At 45.8% G+C, this 27154-nt stretch overlaps 1 protein-coding gene across 1 annotated transcript; it reads right to left on the bottom strand.

The window, feature by feature from the left end:
* Nucleotides 1-14682: 14682 nt before the first annotated feature.
* Nucleotides 14683-27152, bottom strand: LOC134594575 (cytochrome c oxidase assembly factor 5). Its single transcript, XM_063444650.1, has 3 exons — nucleotides 26866-27152; nucleotides 24758-24841; nucleotides 14683-14884 (listed from the first exon to the last, which is right to left on the bottom strand). Exons 1-3 carry the CDS (start codon nucleotides 26965-26967, stop codon nucleotides 14843-14845), a joined length of 228 nt encoding a protein of 75 aa, XP_063300720.1. The 5' UTR covers nucleotides 26968-27152; the 3' UTR covers nucleotides 14683-14842.
* Between the last annotated feature and the right edge of the window lie 2 nt (nucleotides 27153-27154).

The following is a 27154-nucleotide window of genomic DNA, read 5'->3' as shown; positions in this document are numbered from 1 at the left end:
CCTATTATGCTATTTCAAAGCTGTGATATCACGGCTTCTGCGAAATGCTGGATTGGTTTGAAATAGAAATTACGGAAAGTAGATTCTGCGGACCAATCAGCCGCCTTCAGTATATCTTCCAAGCGACAACCCGCCATGGAGGCTTTGGAGGCCATGGCACCGCGAACTGAATGAGGAGAGAATATGGAGGTATCAATACCTGCCAAGGACATGAGCCATTTGACCCAGCGGGCCAAGGTAGGAGAGGATACCGGAGCGTGCGGTTTACGGAAGGAGATGAAGAGTTGGGGGTTCGACTCGATCCGGAGGGATGCAGTACGAGCTTCGTACGCCCTAAGACATGCTACTGGGCAGAGGAGTGGTGTCGCGGGGAACGCTGGATACAGGACCGATCTGGAGGACGATTTCGTCCTTCGTGAGATGTCAAAGACGACTCCTTCTGGGGTGAAGGATCGGGCATTGACATCGAGAGCTCGAACGTCTGACACTCTTTTGCATGAGACTAGACATAACAGCATAACTAGTTTAGCTGAGATTTGTTTTAAGAATAGAGACTCGTTGTCTGGCCACCTAGTCAGGAAAGTTAGTACCATGGAGACATCCCATAGGGAGGAATAGCGAGGTAAGGGTGGCCTTGCGAAGCGGATGCCTCTTAGGAGGCGACATACTAAGGGATGTCGTCCTATTGGAACCCCGTCAATGCCGGTATGGCCGGCTGAGATAGCTGATCGGTAGAGGTTTACCGTTCTGTATGCTTTCCCGTTATCATAGAGGGAGGTCAAGAATTGCAGGACAGTTGTCACAGGAGTTGATAGGGGATCCACACCCCGTGCCACGCACCAACCATCCCATGTGCGCCAAGCAGACTTGTAAGACTGTCTCGTGCCGGGTGCCCATGCGCCCTCGAGAAGTCGTAGAGTCGATTGCAAAACTCCCTCGATTGACCAGGGTCCCCGGAAATCAGCCATGCCATGAGGCGGAGGAGGCCCTGAAGTATCAGGGGGTGGGGATTCCCTTCAGGGTCCCGGAGGAGAGATTGGGTGTCCGGGAGGAGACGTGGAGGGTCTATGGCCATCTCCAGCAGAGGAGGAAACCAAGGTTGTGCCGGCCATAGGGGGGTTATTAGAACCATGTCGCCCAAGTGGCGCCGTAGGTGGAGGAGACAACGAGGGATAAGGGCAAATGGAGGGAATGCATAGTTCCTGGTTGTTGACCAGTCTTGTGAGAATGCATTCGTAGCCGCTGCCGTGGGGTCTGGCCTCCAACTGAAGAAGGTCGGAAGTTGGGAGTTTAAGCGAGAGGCAAATAAGTCTATTGCCAGAGGACCCCACAGATCCCAAATGCGTAGGAAGATTTGGGGATCGAGGTGCCAGTCGCTGGAGTCCCGCAGGTGACGGGAGTACCAATCTGCCGTAGTGTTGCATGACCCTGGCAAATATTCCGCCTTGACCGTCATGTTGTGTTGCAGACAGAACTGCCAAAAATCTCGAGCCAAATTCGCTAGAACTTTGGATCTTGTGCCACCGAGGTGGTTGATATAACGGACAGCCGATATGTTGTCCATCTTCAGTAGGATTGAACACTGGGACAGTGTCGGGGAGAGGCTGCGAATCGCAAAGGATCCTGCTAGGAGTTCCAAGCAATTTATGTGGAGCCTGGATTCCGCTTCTGACCAGCGTCCGCCTGTGGAGGTATCTCCGCAGCGTGCGCCCCAACCGTAAGAACTCGCGTCCGATTCGATGACTATATCTGGGGCTGAGCCGAAGATGGCTCTGCCGTTCCACGCCTCCATGTGTAGGAGCCACCATTGGAGTTCTTTCTTCGCTTCCGCGTCTAGAGTCAGAGTATCCTCGTATGAGGCACCGCCTCTGAGGTGTGACGCTTGTAAGCGTTGTAGGGCTCTGTAATGAAGGGGGCCCGGAAATATGGCCTGTATGGAGGCCGCTAGAAGCCCAATCACTCTGGCCAGGTGTTTGAGCGATATTTGAGGAAAGGTAAGCACACGTCTTATCTCTTTCTTGATATTTCTCATCTTGGAGGTTGGTAAATGCAATGTTTGCGTTTCTGAGTCCACCAAGAGTCCTAGGAACTCTATTTGTTGAGTGGGGGCCAGGATGGACTTTTCCCAATTGATTATGAAGCCCAAATTCTGTAGCAAGGTTGTGGTCCAACCGAGGTGAGTATGGAGTAATGGTATTGACTGGGATAGCAGCAGGATGTCGTCTAAGTATATGATTAGACGAATCCCCCGACTGCGTAGGAGCGCGATAACGGGCTTCATGAGCTTGGTGAAACACCAAGGTGCGGAAGAGAGACCGAAGGGAAGGCAGCGGAACCGCCATTTTCTTCCCTGCCATATGAATTGCAGGAAGTTTTGGTGTGCTTGCGCAATGGGTACTGTAAGATAAGCGTCTCTTAGGTCGAGTTTGACCATCCAGTCCGCTGGTTGGAGCAAATCCCGTAGGCAATGGATGCCTTCCATCTTGAAGTGATGGTAGGCTACGTAGGTGTTTAAATGTTTGAGGTTGATAACTGGGCGGGATCCGCCCCCTTTTTTGGGGACAATGAATAAATTGCTCACAAATCCCGGGGTATACATGGGGATTTCTTGGATAGCACCCTTGAGTGCCAAGTCTTGAATTTCCTCGGAAACGAGGGTCGTGTCTATTTGGGAAAAAGCAATCTCCCTGGGTGGGGAGAGCTGAGTGGGCAGGGATACAAAATCTATGAGATATCCTTGGACTGCCCTGAGAATCCAAACATCTGATGTAATTAGGGCCCATACATGGGAAAAATGTGTGAGTCTGCCCCCTATCAATACATGTGAAGAAAATTGAGAAGGGTAGCTTACCGTAAGGACATCTTCCGGAAGGAGCGCCTCGTGCACCTCTCGACAACCAAGGTCTACCTCGTTGGGGGAAGAAGGTTGGAGCGGGCCTCTGGTCGTGGAAGGGGGTTCTCCCCATATAGGAGCCTCGGTTCGGGCGCGAACCTCTACTGAGTCTGCCGGACAGACGGCCCCTTGCTCTGCCGGCCCCACCAAAAACCTTTGGGTGGAACACCCTTTTTAGATTAGTTTGTGCCTTGTCCAAGGCTGTGAATGTCTGGACATAAGAGCCCAGGTCTTTTACAAAAGATTCTCCAAAAAGGTACCCTTTTGCTTGGGCTCCTGGCTCAGTAATGGCCATATTTACCAGTTTGGGTTCTATTTTAATTAGGATAGATTTCCTGCGCTCAGTAGCCAGGGCCGTATTGGCATTGCCTATAAGGCATATCACTCTTTGAATCCAACCTCTAATAGTGAGGCGATCTAAGGCTTCGTCGTGCGCCAAGGATTCCTCTACGGCTTAGAAAATTTTTGTTGCCGGACCCAAAATATCCAAGACTTTATCTTGACAATTATAGAGGGAGAAGTCTAGACCTTTCTTAGGTTTCCAATTGGTTTTACTTAGAAATTGTATGATTTTAGGGTCCACCTGGGGTGTCTTACAGACTTCGTCTGGTACGGTGGGACGTGGGCATTCGGCCCTTAGTTTGTTACGTGTTGCCTTGTCTAAAGGCTTACGGGCTCGAGATGCGATGTATTGCGCCACATGCTCAGCCGGTGACCATTCCGCAGAGCGGGGGTGCCGTAAATCGTCGGGTTCGAATAACGGTTCACCCTGTGGGTCAAGTATTCTACCCTCTTTGTGTATATCAGAACTGGGCATGCCAGTGGTAGCCATTTTTGTGGAGGGATCATGCTCCTTATCCATATCGTACTCCGACTCTAAGTCGGATAAGTCATTAGACTGATCTGAGTCTAGGGTGGGTGCACTCTCCTCATCTGAACTGAGCTCTGACTCAGTATTATCAGGCTGGGTTTTAGCCCACTTCCAGTGTCTAGCCGTTTTTGCCCGGCTAGAGGCTCTCTTGCGCGGTGGTTCAATATTCGCGCCATCCATGACAGGTGTTATACTGTCCATCATTAGTTTGGAGGAGTGCTTAACTTTTGCCAGGGCTTTGCGGCCGAGGCGTGGGGGTTGAGAAACAGGTGGTATCGCGACTGACATAGCAGGCGGAGGGACCATGAGTTGGGCCTGTAGTAATGCTTGGGTAAAAGATTTGGAGATAGAAGAGGACATAATGTCCATGGCAGATGCCAAGGCTTTGGATACAGAATTGGAAACAGTAGTATCCATGATGGCCTGGATTTCCTCAGATGTTGGGAAATCCACCTCATCCCCAGGAGTTACAGGGGGAATACCCAAGACAATGTGAGGGTTAGTTTGTGCCCCTGAGGGGCCAGGCAAGTCATTAGAGGACTGCATATTGCTAGCAAAGAACAGGCAAATAGATATAGGCAGAGTATTAGAAGTGGTATTGGCAGGTTAAGTAACCCAGCAAAGGACCTTAGAACAATATATCTAGCAATAGGTAGATGAATAGTACTCACTGAGATTAATAATGAAATTTTTTGGGAGCAGGTAGAAAGGGGGGGACCGTCCGCCACAACTCTGGACACCAACTCCGATTAAGGGGACGGAGTGGGCGTGTCACAGACGAAAAGAGCGCGAAAGCGCCGTTTAAAATGGCCGCCGGTGAAAATTCCGGCTGAATTGAGGATTAAATAGTGCTAAACGTTAGCCGCGAGGCGGCAGAAGAATATGTGCTCAGTTAGTGCCCGGCGGTTGCGGCTGTTTACCGCGCTCGGTTAACGAAATTCCGAGCGCGGACACAGCAGCCGAGTCACAAGATGGCCGCCGGAGGCGTCCCTGACGGGATGCGCACGCGCGGCTGACTCAGACAATGCCGGGATCCGCGGTTCACAGAAAAAAACCTCCCTAGGATTTGAATCCTAGGGAGTAACAAATGACCAAGAAAAAACTGGTGAATAGCGAAAAGGACTGTCAAGTTAAAGTAGTATGTGCCTATCACAGCACATTTCAATAAATCACAACAATTAAAGGAACATGATAAATATGTAAAAATAAAACTTTTCTCATGTATACTATCGATCAATATGAGAAGCATTCAATATACACAATTAGTATGCAATCATAAACAAATACAAAATTCCCACAGCCAGAAGCTGAGAGAGTTGTACTTATCTGAGGGAAAGCAGCAAAGAAAGAGGAAATGGTCATCAACACTCAGCCAGCTATAGGGAAAGGATGGCGCTGATTGGATGATCATGTTGCTAGGCGGACATTGCCTGTTGGAAGGCAGACCTGTTTTAATGTTTTTTTTTTTTTTTTTCAATAATGTTTCTTTGCTGCTGAGGGAAATAAAGAAAGAGTGCAGCATAATAGGAGCCTCCGGGTCTTTAATAAAATTATTAGGCAACTTAACAAAAAACAAATATATACCCATTTCAATTATTTATTTTTACCAGTGAAACCAATATAACATCTCAACATTCACAAATATACATTTCTGACATTCAAAAACATAACAAAAAACAAATCAGTGACCAATATAGCCACCTTTCAATGCAAGGACACTCAAAAGCCTGCCATCCATGGATTCTGTCAGTGTTTTGATCTGTTCACCATCAACATTGCGTGCAGCAGCAACCACAGCCTCCCAGACACTGTTCAGAGAGGTGTACTGTTTTCCCTCCTTGTAAATCTCACATTTGATGATGGACCACAGGTTCTCAATGGGGTTCAGATCAGGTGAACAAGGAGGCCATGTCATTAGATTTTCTTCTTTTATACCCTTTCTTGCCAGCCACGCTGTGGAGTACTTGGACGCGTGTGATGGAGCATTGTCCTGCATGAAAATCATGTTTTTCTTGAAGGATGCAGACTTCTTCCTGTACCACTGCTTGAAGAAGGTGCCTCCTAGAAACTGGCAGTAGGACTGGGAGTTGAGCTTGACTCCAGTCGGACTGGACTGGAGCTCTCTGCCCTTTACCAATCCAGCCACGGGCCCATCCATCTGGCCCATCAAGACTCACTCTCATTTCATCAGTCAATAAAACCTTAGAAAAATCAGTCTTGAGATATTTCTTGGCCCAGTCTTGACGTTTCAGCTTGTGTGTCTTGTTCAGTGGTGGTCGTCTTTCAGCCTTTCTTACCTTGGCCATGTCTCTGAGTATTGCACACCTTGTGCTTTTGGGCACTCCAGTGATGTTGCAGCTCTGAAATATGGCCAAACTGGTGGCAAGTGGCATCTTGGCAGCTGCACGCTTGACTTTTCTCAGTTCATGGGCAGTTATTTTGCGCCTTGGTTTCTCCACACGCTTCTTGCGACCCTGTTGACTATTTTGAATGAAACGCTTGATTGTTCGATGATCACGCTTCAGAAGCTTTGCAATTTTAAGAGTGCTGCATCCCTCTGCAAGATATCTCACTATTTTTGACTTTTCTGAGCCTGTCAAGTCCTTCTTTTGACCCATTTTGCCAAAGGAAAGGAAGTTGCCTAATAATTATGCACACCTGATATAGGGTGTTGATGTCATTAGACCACACCCCTTCTCATTACAGAGATGCACATCACCTAATATGCTTAATTGGTAGTAGGCTTTCGAGCCTATACAGCTTGGAGTAAGACAACATGCATAAAGAGGATGATGTGGTCAAAATACTCATTTGCCTAATAATTCTGCACTCCCTGTATAACACTACCCTCACATCTGCCCTGGACGCTACAGCCCCACTCAAGACATTCACCTTGAGGAGAACACTCCCCCAACTGTGGTACACTAAATCAGCACCCAGTCTGACTTCCTCCACTACAAATTCATGTTGCATTCATAAAGCACAGCCCTTGCCCTTGCCAAACAGTCATACTTTACCTCCCTCATTAGCTCATGCTCCCGCAATCCCAGGCATCGTTTTAATACCTTTAACTCCCTTCTTTGCCCTGCTGTGGCCACCCCCAAACTAACCTTACAGCCGATAGCATTGCATGCTACTTTACCGACAAGATTAAACAGCTAAGGAAAGAATTCTCACCAACTTGCCCCTTGCTTTCTCAACCACACCTGGATCATGCCTTTCCTACCCTACAGACTTTCTCCCAGGCTACTGAACAAGAGGTGGCTGTGCTTCTCCTTTCCTCTCGCCCCACCACTTGCCCGCTTGATCCTGTCCCATCTCACCTTACCATATCTCTCTTCTCTTGTCTTGTGTCTTCCTTAGCACACATCTTCAACTGTTCTCTCTCTTATGGTGTAATCCCTGCTGCCCTTAAACATGCTACTGTAGTACCCATCTTACTATTGTCCCATATCCCTGCTCCCTTTTTCCTGAAGGCTTCTGGAAAGACTTGTCTTTACCCGTCTGACTTGTTTCCTGAATTCTAACTCTCTCCTTGACCCTCTTCAGTCTGACTTCCGCTCCCTCCACTCTACTGAGACTGCTCTTATTAAAGTCACTAACGACCTAATCACAGCTAAATCCAAAGGGCACTACTCCATACTAATTCTTCTTGACCTCTCTGCTGACTTTGACACTGTTGACCATGTTCTCCTTCTCCAAACTCTTTAATCACTCGGTCTCTGTGACACGGTTCTCTCTTGGTTTTCCTCCTATCTCTCCCAACGCTCATTCAGTGTCTCCTTTTCTAATGATACCACCTCCCTTTGTCCTGTCTTTGTTGAAGTCCCCCAAGGCTCTGTATTATCCTGCCTCTCATGACAAACTTACTACTTCATTTGGATTCCAATACCGCCTGTACGCTGTACCTCTCCTCTCCGGAACTCTGCCATCCTGCAACATGTCACTGCTTGCCTTTCTTCCATCTCTGACTGGATGTCCTCCCGCTTCTTGAAACTCAATCTCTCCAAAACTGAACTCCTTTTTATTTCCTCCTCCTAATTACTGATCATCCTCTTTCACTCTCCCTTCAAGTGAGTGGTACCCACATTAGTCCATCCTTGCAAGCACACTGTCTTGGCGTTATACTTGATTCTGGCCTCACATCTGAGCCTCACATCCAGTCTGTTACCAAATTCTGTAGATTCCACCTTAAAAACATAGCCCGCATCCGCCCCTTTCTTACACAAGATGCTACTAAGGAGCTTGTCCATGCTCTAGTAATCTCTCACATGGATTATTGTAACTCTCTCTTCTCACAAGTCGTATTGCCCCACTATAGTCTGTAATGAATGCTGCAGCTAGACTGATATTACTCTCCTGTCGATCCTCTCACACTTCTCCCCTCTGTCAGTCCTTACATTGGCTTCCTGTATCCTAGATGAGTCAATTCAAGGTACTAAACCACACCTATAAAGCACAGACCAATTATAGCCTCTCCTATATTTCTTCACTGATCTGCAGGTATGCCCCTTCTTGGTCTCTCCGCTCTGCCTGTGACCTTCTCCTGTCCACTGCTCGCACCCATACCGCCAACTCACGCTTGCAGGACTTCTCGCGGGTGGTTCCTTTCCTTTGGAATAGCCTGCCTATGACCATCAAGCTCTCCCCTAGTCTTCAATCAATTAAAAAGTGCCTCAAAACCCATCTTTTTAGGAAAGCATATGGCCTTGCAAATTGACCGCTACCTCACATACCTGTCCCTTGCTCTCTCCTAAAGGTCAGCACTATATTCTCTCCTCCAGCTCTGCTTCACTCCACCTTGTTTGATTGCTACCTCCTGTCCTGTTGTGTTTTACACCCCACCTCCTATAGACTGTAAGCTCAATTGAGCAGGGCCCTCTTCAACCTATTCCTATAAGTTTTCATAATTGTCTAATTTATTGTTAAATCTCCCCCCTTTAATAATATTGTAAAGCGCTACGGAATATGCTGGTGCTATATAAATACCAGTAATAATAATAATAATGAATATCCAGGATAAAAACTATTTAGACGGACACCTGGAGGAGTGGTTTTTGTATGCACATTTGTTTGTGACATTTATCTATTTTTAATGATTTTTACTACAGGTGGTCCCTGAGGAAGTCCAAGAAAACTGTAAGAAATGCGTAGGACCTTTAGTTGCTTTTTATACCTATTGGAGTAAATTTATGTTTACTGAACATCGGTGTTCCCTGAATATTCCTGTGGAGATGTCAAACAGAGGAGGCGTACTGACAGCCCACTGGGGAAAACCTTGGGAGGCTTGAAGGCATTATAACTTCTAAAATTTTGAGAGTGTAACCAATAATCATGTCATAATACACAGTGTTACAATAGTTTGTTACTATTGTTTATTGTAACAGATCCCCTATACTCTGGCTGAGTATATCCGTTATTAGTCTCCTGAATCCCAAGTGCTGCAGTGATTATAGCTCTCCTGTTTCCAGCAGACTAGTGATTAGAGCTCTACAATACAGGGACACATTAAACACACCCCTGACACTCCCACACAAACTGGATAATCCCTCCCCTGGACCTGAGAGGGGACTAGTTACAAGTTACAAACTCCTCCTCTTATCCTGAGAGATAATTGAGTCAGGAACTAACTCAATTATCTCATGGGTACATACAAGTAGGCAACAATTAGATCCAAAGTTGCCATTAAGTCCACTTATTGAAGAAGTGTGAGTTACTGACAAAATAGTCTAGATTCAGAATCTTTGATAGTTTATACGGCTAATGAATCTTTTATGATCCAAAACTGTGCAAAATGATTTGTCTGGCTTCTCTATCACAAAGAGTCTGGGGTATACGTTGATATGTTTTGTGCAGTGTAGGCACATGTTTGGTAGAAGTGTTGCATTCTGTTTCCAACCTTATTTCTGGCGTCAGAATTTATTACACTTGCCATTTCTTGCAGATGTATTATCTCTAAATGGGTATTCTGGTTGTTTCTGAAAATAACAAAATCTGTCTTCGTTATATGAATAATTACGCTGATCTTTGCAGTAAAACAAAACAAACTTCTATTCCATTTGGAGTTTTTCTTGGCGTACAGCTTTTCTAGTTGTAGACATCTATTTGATGAGCTCATCCAAAGCCAATGGCTATTGGAAATTTTGAGCTTATATATGTAAAATTGTGGGAGGGGTTTTTGTCGGCCTATATTTACCCCTCTCCCAGCTACTCCTGATGTTCTGCTGTCCAGATTTGAATGGCATTCTGGCATTATTGGAGGAGAGAATCTGTTTGTGTGTAGGGAGCCTGACCCGTGTGTGGTCAACCATCTCTTCTCTTTGACAGTGTCCATATGGCCTACATTCACTTTGAGTAAGTACATTCAGGCACACTACATTTTCACTTTGGTTCAGTGCATTCAGCCTATGTTCGACCACACTGCATACTCACTGTGGTTCAGTTCTTCCGGCCTATGTTCGGCCACATTACATTTTTACTTTGGTTTAGTACACTTGGCCTACATTGGGCAACGCTACATTTCACTTTGTTTAGTACATTTGGCCTCTGTTTGGCCGCGCTACATTTTCAATTTGGTTCCGTACATTCGACCTTTGTTTGGCTAAGCTACATTTTTTTACTTTGGCTCAGTACTTTCGGCCTATGTTTGACCATGATAAATTTTCACTGAGGTTCAGTACATTTGTCCTACTTTCGGTCGAACTACATTCGTCCTACTTTTGGTCGGACTACATTTTCACTGTAGTTCAGTATATTCGGACAACGTTCAGCTGCACTACATATTCACATTGATTCAGTACTTTCAGCCTACATTGGGTAACACTTACATTAGTTTTTTTTTAAGTCTCGTTTGGCCACTCTTATTAGGCTTTACATAACATTTGTTACATCATTAGTCACTTTGCAAGTAGTTTTTCACAATTTTACTACACTGCATACATACCTGTAATTTCTTGCAATACAATACAGTTTGTAAGATTCAAGTAAGGACAACCGCAGTACAAGGCTAATGCCTGGTTCCACTCAAATAACAAAACCCACAACATTTCACATGTTAACACATAAAGGTATACAGGCATGCTCAGTCATGTGGAGAGAATCTAAATGTAATTAACACTAAGTGTCCTATTTACGCTTTTATCAATCTATCTATTGTTGATTGTTGTTGCTGAATTTACAAGTTTGGTTTAATACGGTATAATTCAAACAAAAGCTCTCTCACCTAATAGTATTTATCATCTGCTATGCACTTTTCATCTAATGTCACAAAGTTGCCAGATTGATCTATTACATAATCTATGGGTACAACACTGCAAATCCTATATTTCTCAACCTAACAATTTGTGTTTAGAATTTGACTTCAAAGTTGAGCGAATTTCATTTCTTAACGTTTTGCAGGATGTTGGCATCAAGTTGACTATGAATTATTATTATTTTAAGAAGCTCTCTGTAACGGAGCTCCCTGTACCCCGAACGGGTACCTCGGCCAAGGACCGCTTCCTAGCTGGAACAGGGGACAAACCGCAGCACTTCTGCCCACAGTCGCCGTGGCTTGATTGGGGTCCTGGAACCGCTCCCTCCTGGGCCGTATGAGGAATTTGCTCTAGACATCCCCATGCACCGGACGAGCTCTAGTCCTTACAAGGACTTTCCCTGTTGAATCCTTCATACTGGAACAGTGATTAAAGAATAGCCCTTTCCCCTCCCAGTAACCAGACGACACATAGTTCTGGGAGTACAAGCTGGAATACTTTTATTGGCAGCCACAACTGGCCCTATATGTAGGTCGCCATGCAAGGGGCACCACCTCCTGGACCTGAGAGTAAACCACAGTAGAAACAAATACACAATTACATTGGCTCTCAGATCCAGGACACTCCTATACAAAACAAGATAAGCCTTTCCATGTGCCTGGTAGATAATTGAGTCAAATACTGTATTAAAGTCAATTATCTCAAGGTACAAAAGACACACATTTCCCAAATACCCCAAAAGTACTTTAAACATACATAAAACCCAACAAACGTTACATCCCGAGAGCCATGATCTGGTTGACCAACATATCCAAAAATCACCCAGATTGGTTCAGGGGTTCAGGAATTTCCTGTAAGTCATAATTTGACCGACCACACGCATGGTCCCATGCCCAAAACAGTTCCAGAGAATCAGGGCTTGCAGTCGGTGTAGTTCGGCAATTTAAAAAACGAACAAACTACCGAACATAGTCAACATTCTTACCCTGGAGCTTGTTCCCCTTGTTCGTGGGGATGTTTCCACCAAACAGTGTATTTCTAAGTGTTATTGAACCAAACGCAGGCGATCATGCAAGTCCAGCGGTGTTCGGGCGTTTCAGCGTCCGAAAATAGTTCCATGAACTCGACGACCAAACACCGCTGCCTGTGTACATATGAACAAGATGGTCGCCACCTCATGGTCGTCCATAGGAATTGCGGCCACCGAAACGAACACTTAGAACACTGCGGTGGAAATCGCTACAAAGTATCAATTAGGCTTATCAAGCTCCAGGGTGGTCTCCGGTTTGTGCGGCTGTTCGGTTCCCGAACCATATAGTCCAAATACACAAAAAGAGACTTTTACATCACATTTTACAGGGTCCATAGTCTGTGGGCAGGAGGCTAGCAAGCAGGCTCCTCCAGGAACTCGTGGCAAACTCACTTGGAAAGGGGAGTTTGTCACAACTTCTATGAAATTGGGTGTTATTTGTGACTATTAATAACTGCTGGCTAAGGTAAAAGTTCATTACCAACTCCTGTTGTTTAGGACTGCAGTTTAAGCTTTACTGTATAGTTAAAGGCCGTAAAATGACATTATACTCCCATGCAAACATCACAATTTATCATAGTTTGGTGGACACCTGAAGTCAAGTGCAATGGGTCCAGGAGCTAATTCACTAGAAAAAGGCTTTGTGTATATTCAAATATTCCAAGATGAACTGAAGCGTTTGCATATATGGGGTGTACGTCTTTAAATCTGCTAGAGGCAGAGTCAATTTGCTACACACCAAATACTATACTTTATGCAGAAAGATTTAGACCATGTAAATGATATAGAAAGACAGTATAGGGAACAGTTTCCTATAATATATTGTAATAGATATTATCACAATTATATATGGTGTATATGTCTTTAAATCTGTTAGAGACAGAGAAAAGTGAGGTATATACCAGATATTGTACTTTGCAACAAAGATACGAGCTTCATGTAATAGAAATACAGTATATGGAACTGTATTCTATGATGCACTAAATTCCAATATCACTTTAAAATAATTAAAATAATTGAATAGATTGAAAGTAATAGATGAAATTAATACAAAGTTTATATCGAATAAAAAACTAAAAATATAAAAAATATAAGCCAGGAACGGATTGTATATGTCTCTAACAGATTTAAATACGTATACACCATATATAATTGTCATAATATCTATTACAATATATTTTATGAAACAGTTCCCTATACTGTCTTTCTATATCATTTACATGGTCTAAATCTTTCTGCACAAAGTATAGTATTTGGTGTGTAGCAAATTGACTCTGCCTCTAGCAGATTTAAAGACGTACACCCCATATATGCAAACGCTACAGTTCATCTTGGAATATTTGAATATACACAAAGCCTTTTTCTAGTGAATTAGCTCCTGGACCCATTGCACTTGACTTCAGGTGTCCACCAAACTATTTTATTACTTTAGACAGATTTTTGGTGAAATCTCTGCCTGTATCTAGTTTGAGCCATTCACTATAAGTCAGACTCCCTCATTCCTGTGTGTTGCAGTAGGCATACCAGATCAACTTGGTATCACAATTTATCAGTTGTTTCATTGTGGGTTTTATCTGCACAATATTGAGTTTTGTGGCTGTGAACCTCAGGGGCTTGCTGCACAGTACTGAGAGGTTTTGCTAATGTTGAGCTTTGCTGGACAGTTACACTGCAGGTTACTGGCAATCACTATTGTACTCTGTGTCACTGCTCATTTCTGTGGGTTTTGCCACTGTGGATCTCTGTGATGCACATAAGTAATACGCACTGTTGTAAAAAAAAAAAAAAAAAAAAATTCTTAGACAAAGATCACTTGTATCACATGGTATTAATACTGATGACTATCAATTTGATGTAATCATTCCTTTCACGTCACTAGTTTGTTGCTTCTTAACCATATCATTTCTTTTCATGCAAATTCCAGGTTAGATATGTATTGTTTTCAGCTACCGTTTACTTGAGCAGCAGTCTGGCTATACCGCAAACATCGATATACTACCTTTACCTTTATTTCCAGTCAGACAGCATATTTGGCGGTATGATATACATTGCATTGTTATTGCTAGTAATAGTATATAGTTGCATATTTGGTGTTTCTATGTCACCTACCTGGTACACATTACTTGGTAGTACTACAAGGGGGCAGTTTGCTTTTACTTGGACATATGATTACCAGTTGTCAAAAGCAAGGGGTTATGGATACTCTGTTCATAACAAGCAACAAAACCTCCCTCATCTACAGTAAATTTTACACGAACAGTTTCTCACTGGTCAATTTATTACTTTTATTAGGCAATTGTTGTAAGTAGCAGTCTCGTTTGCTTATGCAATGTGCAAACCTCACTACTTCATCAGTATACCAGGTTTGGGGGACATGTCATTCACTCTTTGATATTATTTTTTTTAAATTCCACAGCGTTTTACAATGGGTGGTCTAACAGAGAACTATTTGTAACCAGACGAGTTGGCTGCACGGGAACAGAGGGGGGTTGAGTGCCCTGCTTAAATGCTAGAGAGAGTGGGAGGTGCGAGCAGACCGGAAGATGAGCCTTGCAGTCGCATTAATTCTAGACTGTAATAGTGCAAGCTGGGAATTTTTGGGGAAAGTGACCCACCCTCCGAACAAACACAAAACTACAAAGTATAAAAATATATTATTTAGTTTAGTTATGTCGAGCACATTTCATTTGATTCTTTATTACACCAGCACACCATGTTATAAATATGCATGTTTCCAGTAGGATCTTCAATATAGTTATGGAATGCGTTCAACTTTTCTTTATTTGGCAGACTTTTCAGTAGCCCTTCCTCCCTCTGAACCTTGATCTGTTGTCCAGCTAAAGAAAGAACAAAAATAAACTATTTTGAAATTATGTTGGGTAGTTCGCATAGAAAAGAAGGTTATGTCACTTTATTGTATTGGAATTTATTTTGTCATGCTGTGGATGTAAAATGCCTGCATGTAGAAATCACTTTATGCAGAAATTGTGCGGTCTTCTACGGGAACTGTCACTTCCCAACCTTTTAATATAATGTTGACGTGCACTCTATATTTAAAAATATTTTTTCGTGAGATCTGAAAAATAACTTTAAATGTAGAAATCCAAACTTCTATATTTGCCTCTGTCTTAGAACTGAATGGATATAATGTCAATTATCGTTATAAACTGCAACTTTCTCTGTGATATAAATAAAAAAAAAAACAACAAACAGCTGTTGCACATGGTAGTGTTCTAGTTGCTAAACCATTAGAGTTACTCCAACATCCAGGACCACTTCTGCTTTTAGAAATGGTCATGGAGGAAGAAATCTGTCTGAGCAGTGTTTTTTTATTTTTTTATTATTCTTTATTTTTTTTGTGCAAATGAAAAAACGAATAACATTTAATCTTGCAGTACCACAACAGCGGCTGCAGGCTTGTTATGAACAGGAGATTGACATGGCATGCGAATAGACGGCACAATTTTATATTATATTATTGAGCTAGTCGTTGAGAGATTATGTCCGTGTAATAAATGCAGCTTTAAGCAAAATAATCCAGCTGGTTGAAGAATATTCAGAGTACGCATTGGCATGAATAATTGCATATGTTGCAGAGGAGCAACAGGCTTATACGGGTAGCAGTGGTTTGTCAAGTGCCACAACAGTATCGGTCTACCCATGCATCCGGGGTTATCTATGGCAAGAGTGTTTGCCCCTTATTAAATATTTCCAAGCTTAGTGGAACAAGCAGAAGAGCTTATTTGTAACACAGATTCACAAGAAATTTATATCTTTCAAGGTTCTGTAGCTAATGGAATCCATTATCAATAGTGTTGTCCAACAGGCTGTACAGGGGCACACACCTCAGGCTATCCCCGACAGGAGGGGGCATTACTGCATTGGGGACTAGATGCAAGATTAAGTGGGTGAGGATGCCGCCCGCGTCTATCCCCCCCCCATGCCGCAGATGGCTACGTGGGGAGGGGTAGTTCTGCATTATGCGGTGTTGCCTTAAAGGTTAAAGAGAGTTAATATAATCTCTACATGGGGGGTTTGCCAAACAGCAAACTGTGATAAGCTTAGTCAGTGGGGGTTCTCTGCTCGGGGTACAGTGGGGATGATGTATCATTACTGCTGGGTATTACTAGTATAGTAAGCTAGGGTCTCTGCCTATAACTGCAGTATAGTTACCCCTTTAACTGGCTTGAGCATTGGTAAGACAACGAAACAATAAAATACAAGGCAACAGGCCAAAATCAAAATAAAACTTTCAGGCTCATTTGCATCTAGTGAGTGTAGGTTTAGCGATCTCCTCTTGTATGAATCCTTCTCTGTTAGATCCCCAAGAGTGGAGGTTGCCGAGGTGTGCTGACTGATCTGTGCTGTCCTCCCATCCGAGGCTCCCAGGGGTACGCCTGCAAACCGGTCCGCTCCTGCCTCCACACAGTGACCTTCAGCAGATTCATGCTGTGTGGTCTGGAAGCACCACGCCGCCAGCCCCCTGTACTTCATGGAACTGCGCCCTCCGTCCTGTCCCCTCATAACCAACAACGGAAGTCCTGGGGCAGGCAGCGTGTCCAGGCGTGGGCCCATTGTAGCGGATTGGTACCGGGCTGTCCCACGACATGTATGAGAATAAGTGTATTTGGTCATATGGCTGGTTTAATGTGTATGTACATGTATAGAAAGCATGGTATCCGGGTATAATGACAGTTAAATGTATGTAAAGAATTGTATTCCTCTAGTTGTTCGGTAGAATCATTCAAATAAAACAAGGGAATGAAACTACCGAACAACCAGACCACCCAGGAATGAGTGTGCCTCCAATTACCGTTTGCAACAATGTTGCAAACAGGTAATTGGCAATCAGTGCAGTGTGGTCTTTGTCCTCTGGGTGGCCGCCATTCGGGAAACAAACACGTGGCGGCGGCCATCTTAAACTACCGAACAGCGGTGTTTTGCCGTCGAGTGTCTGGAACTAAAATCGGACACTTGACTAGGCAAACACCGCTGAGACCTCCATACTTCCAGAAATTCGTATGGAAACTACCGAATGACCCGCCGTTCGGTAGAAAGAGCCCCATAAACAAGGGAATTCATTCAAACTCTCTCCAGGCTCTATAACACAGGCAATTCGCCTGTTTTCATTCCCTTGTTTGTGACCGACCGCAGGGCCAAAATGCATGGAACTGTTTTCGGATACTTTACCCATGCGGTCGGTCAAATCTTTGGAACCCCATATCTCACGAACCATTCATCCGAATGGGCTAATTTTTAAGTATGTTGGTCCCCCAGAATAGAGCTATCTGGGGATGTTGGATTTGTGGATGTACCCCAAGTATTTAGGGTACATCCAAAACTCGGGGAAAACTGTGTACACAATAAGGGGATTATGATGCTAGAGGAGGGGAGGAGATCTGTGGGAGGTTACTACTTAGAGATTGGATAATGTCTTAAGTGATAGAACCTCCTCCCTTGCATGGGAGAGGGCTTTATAAGGAACTGTGGAATAAAGCTTGTCAGACTACTCCTGAAACTGTGTGTCGTCCAGTTATTGGGATTGCGATGGGGATACTGCTGTATTACTTTACCTGCTGGAAACCTTGCCTGTGGACTTAACATCACCTTGTTCCTGAGCCTCACTGGAATCTCTAGTGGAGAATAGCTGTGCAAGATCGGCTCTCCGCTACATTGGTTGGCAGCGCTGGGATCCAAACTCACAGAGGAACAAGCGTAAATGGAGTACGGATGGAGATTGATTTTTCTGCGCTAAAACGCTCCACGCTAAAGGACCTCCTAGAGGCAAGGGGTATACAAGCCAGCAATAAGAAGAAAGCAGTACTTGTTACAGAACTCATGGCAGAGTACAGAATGGAGGGCGATTCAGTTCCGGCACAGAGGGAGCCGGGAGGAACACCACAAGGATCGGAATTCCAGAGGCAGGTTCAGTTCAGGCTATCCTTTTATGGGGAAAACCCCCCAACAGAAATTGTTACCAGGACAATGGCCGAGGTACAAGAATTCATCCTAAGGACACAGGCACCAGAACAAAGCTCTGCAATTAATGTGCCACAGGAAGGTAAGCCTAAAATACCATACCAGGCTTTTAAAACATATGTGGAGGCAGAGGAAGATATAGACGCTTTCCTGCAAGACTTTGAAAGACTGTGTGCACTGCATAAAATTAACGCAGAGGACTGGGTACCTATTTTGGCCGGAAGGTTAACCGGGAGGGCAGCAGAGGCATATCGGACTGTACCTAATGACGAAATAAGGAATTACAGTAAAGTGAAAGAAATTATACTCGCCAGGTATGCTATAACACCCGAGGCATACCGGCGGAGGTTCCGGGATCTAAAGAAAACAGAGAAGGACTCGCACGCAGAGTGGGCATGCCGATTACAGGGGGCAGCGCTCGGGTGGGTGCAAGCTAGCAAGGCACGTTCTATGGAGGATGTAATACAAATGTTGCTGATGGAGCAGTTCTATGAGGGAGTAACCAATGAGGTCCAGGAATGGGTAAGGGACAGAAACCCTACTTCCCTTACCGAGGCGGCTAGGAAAGCGGATGACTACCTGGATGCACGCAGGTCACAAAAACCTGCAGCTCCAAAAGCAACCTTTAAAACATTCGGGGGAAACAACTACACCCCAGCTCCACCGAGACCGCTACCACCACCTCCACCACCCGCTGCACAGCCCCGGTTCCGACAACCCACCGCTGGCCCCTGTCATCACTGCCAGAAGTGGGGACATTATAAAAGGGAATGCCCACAGCTACGGGACCGTTCCACCTGGATTCGTCCAGGCCCACCTCCACCCAGGGCGGCCGCAGCCCACCACTACCAGGACCTAGTCACCACCCCATATGGTTCCGCAGTCCCCATTACTACTGTGGAACAATGGGAGGTACTGCACGAGGCAGATCCGGTCCAGGCCAATGTGGATAATCTACGGCACCATCGACAGACGGTATATCTGAATGGTACAGCAGTCCGGGGATTACGAGATTCGGGAGCCACCATCACTTTGGTACAGAGCCACCTGATTTCAGATCAGGCAAAACTGAACAAAACTGTTGCCGTCCGGGTAGCTGGGGGAGCAGTGTACCGGCTACCTACAGCAAGGGTACACTTACATTGGGGAGCGGGGGCAGGGGAAGTGGAGGTGGGGTTGATGCCACATTTACCGGCGGAGGTTTTATTGGGGAACGATCTGGGGAGGCTCACTTCTGCTTTTGAGCCCCAGTCACCCACCACAGGAGAGGTCAACCCTGTAGTCACCCGACAACAGGCCCGCACCCAGGACCACAACACACTGCCGGAGGTCCAGGTAAGCAACCCTACCCCCCCTCTAGAATGTGTCCCCTGGGCTCCACCTAATGAATTTGTAGCTGAAGTCGCAACAGACCCCACGCTTCAGGTGTATAGGGACAAGGTTGGCACGGGTTCCCCCGGGGCGGAGGGAGAGAAGTTTATCTGGGATAAACAACTTTTATACAGGGAAACAACCAAACAGATTACGGGGTTAGACCCGATAGCGAGGAGACAATTAGTGGTACCACAGCGGTACCGGGCTGAATTACTCCGGATAGCGCATGATATTCCGCTATCCGGACATCTAGGGGTTAGTCGCACCAGGTACAGACTAACCCAGAGTTTCTTCTGGCCAGGGATTAGCCAGGAAGTACGCAGATATTGCACGACTTGCGATACCTGCCAGAGAGTGGGAAAAAGGGGGGATCGCAGGAAGGCTAAACTTCACCCCTTACCCATAATAGAGGAACCTTTTAGCCGAATAGCGGTGGATCTGATAGGCCCCCTCAATAAAGTTAGCCCGTCAGGAAAACGGTATATTTTAACGGTCGTAGATTATGCCACCAGGTATCCAGAGGCAGTGGCTCTGACCAACATCCACGCTGAGACGGTCGCGGATGCCCTCATGCGGATATTCTCCCGGATGGGATTACCCAGGGAGATTATCTCGGATCAGGGTACCCAGTTTACCGCAGAATTCACCCAACACCTCTGGAGGATCTGTGGCATTAAGCCTATTATCAGCGCCCCTTACCACCCCCAGACGAACGGGCTCTGCGAACGATTCAATGGTACCTTGAAGCAGATGCTCCGAACCTTCGCAGAGACCCACAAGGACTGGGAACGATTCCTGCCGCACCTCCTATTTGCATACCGGGAGGTGCCGCAGGAATCCACAGGGTTCTCCCCGTTTGAATTATTGTTTGGAAGGAGGGTCCGAGGCCCATTGGATCTTATTAGAGAGCATTGGGAGGGAGACCGGAGCACAGATGGCACTCCCATCCTACCATATGTGTTGGCCTTTCGGGACCGCCTAGAAGCGTTGACCAAGACGGTACGGGAAAACCTTCAGGAGGCCCAGACCCGCCAGCGTACATGGTATGATCGGGGAGCCAGGGACCGTAGCTTTCAGGTCGGGCAGAAGGTACTAATTTTAAAACCTGTCCGACATGATAAGTTACAGGCCGCCTGGCAGGGCCCATATAAGGTGGTGGAGCAAAGATGCGATACCACCTATATTATCGGCCCCTGCACAGGGACTGGGGGGCGACGCATGCTCCATGTGAACATGCTGAAGCCCTACCACGAGCGTACTGAGGAGGTAACCGCCATCTGTGCCCCTAACACGGAAGAGTTTGACAGCTTACCCCTCCCCGATTTGCTGGGGGATGGGCAGCTGTCCGGAGATTTAGGGGAGGTTACGCTGGGAGATCGGCTGAGCCCACAGGAGCGGATCGAGGTACAGCAACTATTGGAAGAGAAACGCGACACGTTCTCTAATGTACCTGGATACACGCCTCTGGCAACTCACCGGGTCGAGACCCCAGGGCAACTACCCATGCGCCAGACGCCATACCGCATTCCAGAAGCGGTACGGGCAAACATGCGTAAGGAGATCGACGAAATGCTCCAACTGGGGGTGATTGAACCCTCAGACAGTCCTTGGGCATCTCCTGTAGTCCTCGTACCAAAGCGAGACGGTACGACCCGCTTCTGCGTGGACTATAGGAGATTGAACGAGAAGACTGTATCTGACGCCTATCCGATGCCCCGGATAGACGAGTTACTGGACAGAATGGCCAGGGGCCAATACCTCACCACTATTGACTTGTGTAAAGGGTATTGGCAAATCCCCCTGGCCCCAGACGCCATCCCGAAGTCGGCCTTTGTCACCCCATTTGGCTTGTACCAGTTTAAGGTCATGCCATTTGGGATGAAAAACGCCCCAGCCACCTTCCAAAGGATGGTGGATCGACTCCTAGATGGATTCCAGGACTATACATGTGCCTACCTGGACGATATTGCTATTTTTAGCAATACGTGGCAGGAACACTTAGCTCACATCGGAGCTGTACTAGATAGGATAAGGGAAGCAGGTCTGACCTTGAAGCCGGCCAAGTGTAGTATCGGCATGGCTGAGGTACAATACCTGGGACATAGAGTAGGGTGCGGTAAACAAAAACCCGAACCCGCCAAAGTAGAGGCTGTAGCCCAGTGGCCCACCCCTAGGACTAAGACCCAGGTTTTAGCGTTTCTAGGGACAGCAGGGTATTACCGGAAGTTTGTTCCCAATTATAGCGCCCTGGCCAAACCCCTCACTGACCTGACCCGTAAGAACCTTCCCCGCCAAGTAAACTGGACCCCGGAGTGTGAGCAGGCATTCCAACAATTGAAAAATGCACTGATAAATGCCCCTGTCTTGGCAGCTCCCAATCCAACTAAACGTTTTCTTGTTCACACAGACGCTTCTATGTTTGGATTGGGGGCAGTACTGAGTCAAGTCGGGGCCGATGGCGGGGAACATCCAGTGGCTTACATCAGTCGCAAACTGTTACCTCGAGAAGTAAGCTACGCCGCCATCGAAAAGGAATGCCTGGCTGTGGTGTGGGCCCTAAAGAAGCTACAACCCTATTTATATGGACAGCCCTTTTCCTTGCTCACGGATCACAACCCGTTAGTCTGGCTGAACCGGGTGGCTGGAGACAACGCCAGGCTGCTGCGCTGGAGTTTGGCGCTACAGCCTTTTGACTTTAATATCCAGTACCGGCCGGGTAAGCAGAATGGAAATGCTGACGGGTTGTCAAGACAAACTGACTTAGAGAAATGATCCGTGAGCCCCCGGACATCCCCAAGCCGATCCGTGTTGGATCAGACTGTGTATGCCGGCTTGTGGGCAAGGGGGAGCAGTGTAGCGGATTGGTACCGGGCTGTCCCACGACATGTATGAGAATAAGTGTATTTGGTCATATGGCTGGTTTAATGTGTATGTACATGTATAGAAAGCATGGTATCCGGGTATAATGACAGTTAAATGTATGTAAAGAATTGTATTCCTCTAGTTGTTCGGTAGAATCATTCAAATAAAACAAGGGAATGAAACTACCGAACAACCAGACCACCCAGGAATGAGTGTGCCTCCAATTACCGTTTGCAACAATGTTGCAAACAGGTAATTGGCAATCAGTGCAGTGTGGTCTTTGTCCTCTGGGTGGCCGCCATTCGGGAAACAAACACGTGGCGGCGGCCATCTTAAACTACCGAACAGCGGTGTTTTGCCGTCGAGTGTCTGGAACTAAAATCGGACACTTGACTAGGCAAACACCGCTGAGACCTCCATACTTCCAGAAATTCGTATGGAAACTACCGAATGACCCGCCGTTCGGTAGAAAGAGCCCCATAAACAAGGGAATTCATTCAAACTCTCTCCAGGCTCTATAACACAGGCAATTCGCCTGTTTTCATTCCCTTGTTTGTGACCGACCGCAGGGCCAAAATGCATGGAACTGTTTTCGGATACTTTACCCATGCGGTCGGTCAAATCTTTGGAACCCCATATCTCACGAACCATTCATCCGAATGGGCTAATTTTTAAGTATGTTGGTCCCCCAGAATAGAGCTATCTGGGGATGTTGGATTTGTGGATGTACCCCAAGTATTTAGGGTACATCCAAAACTCGGGGAAAACTGTGTACACAATAAGGGGATTATGATGCTAGAGGAGGGGAGGAGATCTGTGGGAGGTTACTACTTAGAGATTGGATAATGTCTTAAGTGATAGAACCTCCTCCCTTGCATGGGAGAGGGCTTTATAAGGAACTGTGGAATAAAGCTTGTCAGACTACTCCTGAAACTGTGTGTCGTCCAGTTATTGGGATTGCGATGGGGATACTGCTGTATTACTTTACCTGCTGGAAACCTTGCCTGTGGACTTAACATCACCTTGTTCCTGAGCCTCACTGGAATCTCTAGTGGAGAATAGCTGTGCAAGATCGGCTCTCCGCTACACCCATAGTGAGAGGATTTACCTCAGAGGACTCCATGCCCAGGAGGTCAAGTGGGCTAGAGCTGCAGTTTCACGTATAAGGCCGCCCGCAGGTCAGTGAAGTTGTTGTCAGCTTCAGTTACTTTGCCGCCATTTTGTCGCTCGGGCTCCTGGTACTCTGTGCTGGGTAGGCCTGGTGTGGGGCCGATGTTAGGCGGTATTACCCCCAGTGGGGTCCGGGATAACCCCCCCGGCCCAAGGGGGGGAAGCGGGGCCCGCGAAGCACATCACAAGGTCGCTGCACGGCTGTCTGGCTCATATACAGGACGGCAGCTGTCCGTCCCGATCTTCACCTTCACAGGCCGCAGGCCCGAAAGCCTCGTATTGCCCCCAGGGGCTCAGAAACTCCCGATCTCGGGAACTGCAGCGCTACCGGCAGCTTTCTGGATATGTGGGGTACCTCCTGGGCTCCAATGTAGGTAGGAAGCTTAGGTATTTTGCCCCTGGAGAAAAAGTTTTACAGGAGCCTCTTCCACCCGCGACCGGGCAGCATGGCGGTCGGGGCCCCGTCCCCCTGGGCAGTGTTTTAACTTTAAACACTGCACTTCCAGGATTACTTGCACTTGTGTGCTGGGGGCTAGTTACAACCTAGGCAGACTGCCAAATATGTACACATCGTATGTCTGTCGTCAGCGCGCACTGCAAACTGGCGACAGACACACTGTAGATAGAACCAGCAATGGAATTATTGTGTCTCCTCTCTCTCCCTTCCTGCAAACCTCTCACCTCCCTATTCCCTCTGTTCAATTGTGTTTTTTTTTTTTTTTTAGGTTACTTCCTTCTTTCCCTTACCACTCCCTCTCCCGATGCTGGCTCAGAGCGTGCACATGCGCTCTTACCCGGCGAAATGGTCCAATTAAATGCTTCACTGTGAGAAGACTTTGATTTGACTGCACAACGCGTGGAAAGTGAAGCGCCTGGGGCTGAATTCCAGGTAAGTAAAAAAAATAATTTTATAACTTTTTGGTTTTAGTATTTGGAAATGGGGGACCTGACAGTTCTAAAATATTCCAAGATTAGAAACAAATACATTTCTTTCTGCAGTTGAGATCAGTACCCCACCCTTGTCACCAAGTAAAACTGCCTCATAGAGACGCACTGAGAGACAGAGAACATGTGCAGAAATCAACACTCTGCTCCAGCAATGCTTCTCTATGAGAAGCCCTTACTTCTGGCCTTCAGATAGCACTAACGGCAAATGAGGTAGGGAACCCTTTCTGGATGTAACTAGGTGCACTTTTATAAACTAAGACACAGGACACAGCCAGATAACACTTTCACCAAGCTGAAGTGCTTTAAAATACATATTTTCAGTTATATTCAAAGATCACCGTTCCAATTTAATGAATTTGTATTGCTATAGAACTTACAATTGATCTTTTGCACTCAAAAAATGTGACTTGCAGAGCTTTGCAGTAACCCTCTTTAAGACAATCCTTGGGAGTCTTTCCTTCCTGCATAAATAAATACAGATCAATAAGGTCACATTTTAAAATGTACAATTGTTTTGCAGACAGCATGGGTTCTATTCATATGGAAATAATACATTACCCAGCCTAGTTAGATTAACCTAAATGTCCTTGCATTTTGTCTAAATTCTACTCACAGCGATCATTTCACACATAATATACACTTTTCTTTTAAAATACTCATGGGTAGTAAAATGTTCTCACAAACTATGTTAGCCAAATTTAAGATTTCCATTAGACAGCTGTACATGTCTCAAAGGAGATCTCTGTCACGCTCAACTAAGATTAGAAATGTGTCCAGGGAGGATTTATTGTGTTTCAAATCTTGGCTGCAAATACACAACAGGATAGGATGTAGGAATGAAAGGACAACATTTGAACATTGTATGTAACACTAACATGAATCCTGACAAATGTAGCACATTTTATTGAGCTATCTAAAGTTATAGGAGACACCATATGCTACATGGCACTCATACTGCACCATCAGTAGCACTATAACACCCACATCGCATCCATCCATAACATCCTGCTTAAAGGGACATTGTAGGCACCCAGACCACTTCAGCTCATTGAAGTGGTATGGATGCAAACTCCCATCACCCTTAACCCTAGAGTGGTAACTATTGCAGATTTTATAAACTGCAATAATTACCTGCTAAGGTTAACAACTCCTCTAGTGGCCGTCTACCAGCCAGCCACTAGAGGGGCTTCCGGTCGCCTAAACGACGCTGGACGTCCTCATGCTGTGCATTAGGACTTCCAGCATCACCCGAATCTCCATATGAAAGCATTCAATAATGTTATCATATGGGGAAATCCTAATGTGAACGCAGCCATTGCTGTCCGCCAGCGGGGGAATAGCATTGGTGGAGCTGAGCCAAGCAGAGGGACATCGGCGCTAGACCCAGATAAGTGACAGAAGGGGTTATTAACCCCTTTTGCACCACGTTATGGATCTTGACAAATGAGTGTTTTCCTGGCACTCTAGTTTCCCATTAATGAACATGTTTTGTAGTATCCCTGGAAAACAAATATGTGAATTCACCACTAGGTGCTGCTATAGTAGCAAATAAAAAAGAAGCCAAGTAGAACTAAGGGTAAACAGGCATTCTGAGTTTGTCCAGCAATATGCCAAGTCTTTTAGAAAAGTGGACTTTTCCTACTAGTATGCAACATTTCGAAATTTTGGGGTAACTGTAGCGATTATTTTTCTTTAATTGTTCTACATTCATTCCTCTCCCTATCTCTCTGACAACACTCTAGTGTCAGTTCAAGAAATGTCATAGGTTATTACAGGAGTACAGCTATACATATTCACAAATGCATATTAATATTTCTTTAAAAAAAAATTACACTCTTGCATTTACATACACTAGCACTAAATCTACACATACTTTCTACAAAAATAGACACCAGGAGTCAAACTAAAACTACAACTAGACAGTATACTCAAATTTAACCCTACATTTGCTCACACTACAAAATGTAACTCTACATTAACACAAACCCAAGAAAGGCTGCTCAAATACAACCCTTAAGTTAAATGCAACAATACATACACTAACATTCTACCCTAGTATAATATCCCTCATTCACACACCATGGCTGCTACTAAAAACAATGCTACAAATACACACATGCATTCACACACACCAACATACTATCGTAGTATAATCTCCATTTACACACATTGACATTGCACTCTATCCCTCCATTTACACACATTGACATTGCACTCCTCCATTTACACACATTTCTGCCCAGTTTATCAGCACATTATAATCATGGTTAAGCGGTTTTGCTTGTGCAGTACTGGCAGCAGAAAGGAGTCACATGAATTGCTCTCCATAGCCAGCCATGCTGCATACATGGCCGAACCTTCCCTTGTTGAATACAATAGCCAGGCTGGGTTCCTGTGTCCTAGTATAAGTGTTAGTTTGATGTGAACCCGAGTCTCCCTTTATAAGGGCACACAGGTCACCCGGTTTGGGGCCAGTAACCCCCACCTGCAGCACACAGACACTTTTCAGGAGGCAGTCCTTGAGATCCTCCTTGACCCCAGCACACGGGTGCCTGTCCTCCACTTTGTCCTCGTAGTATTTCGGCATGGCGGCAGCTCGCTCTCCCGGGGGTGAGACGGTCACACGGTTTTACAGGCTGCTCGTTATGGGCAGCGCCATATTACCTGGTACCATGGCCACTTCCGTCGCACACTCTCTACGTATTTCCGCCACTATGCAAACAGGTCCTGCCCGGTCAATGGCCCCTCCCCTCCCGCCGGGTATACTGAGCTCC

The sequence above is a fragment of the Pelobates fuscus genome, chromosome 1, assembly GCF_036172605.1.
Source record: "Pelobates fuscus isolate aPelFus1 chromosome 1, aPelFus1.pri, whole genome shotgun sequence".
In the NCBI taxonomy this organism is placed as follows: domain Eukaryota; kingdom Metazoa; phylum Chordata; class Amphibia; order Anura; family Pelobatidae; genus Pelobates; species Pelobates fuscus.
Note: the sequence above shows the minus strand (reverse complement) of the source record. Positions and strands in the feature narration are given on the sequence as shown.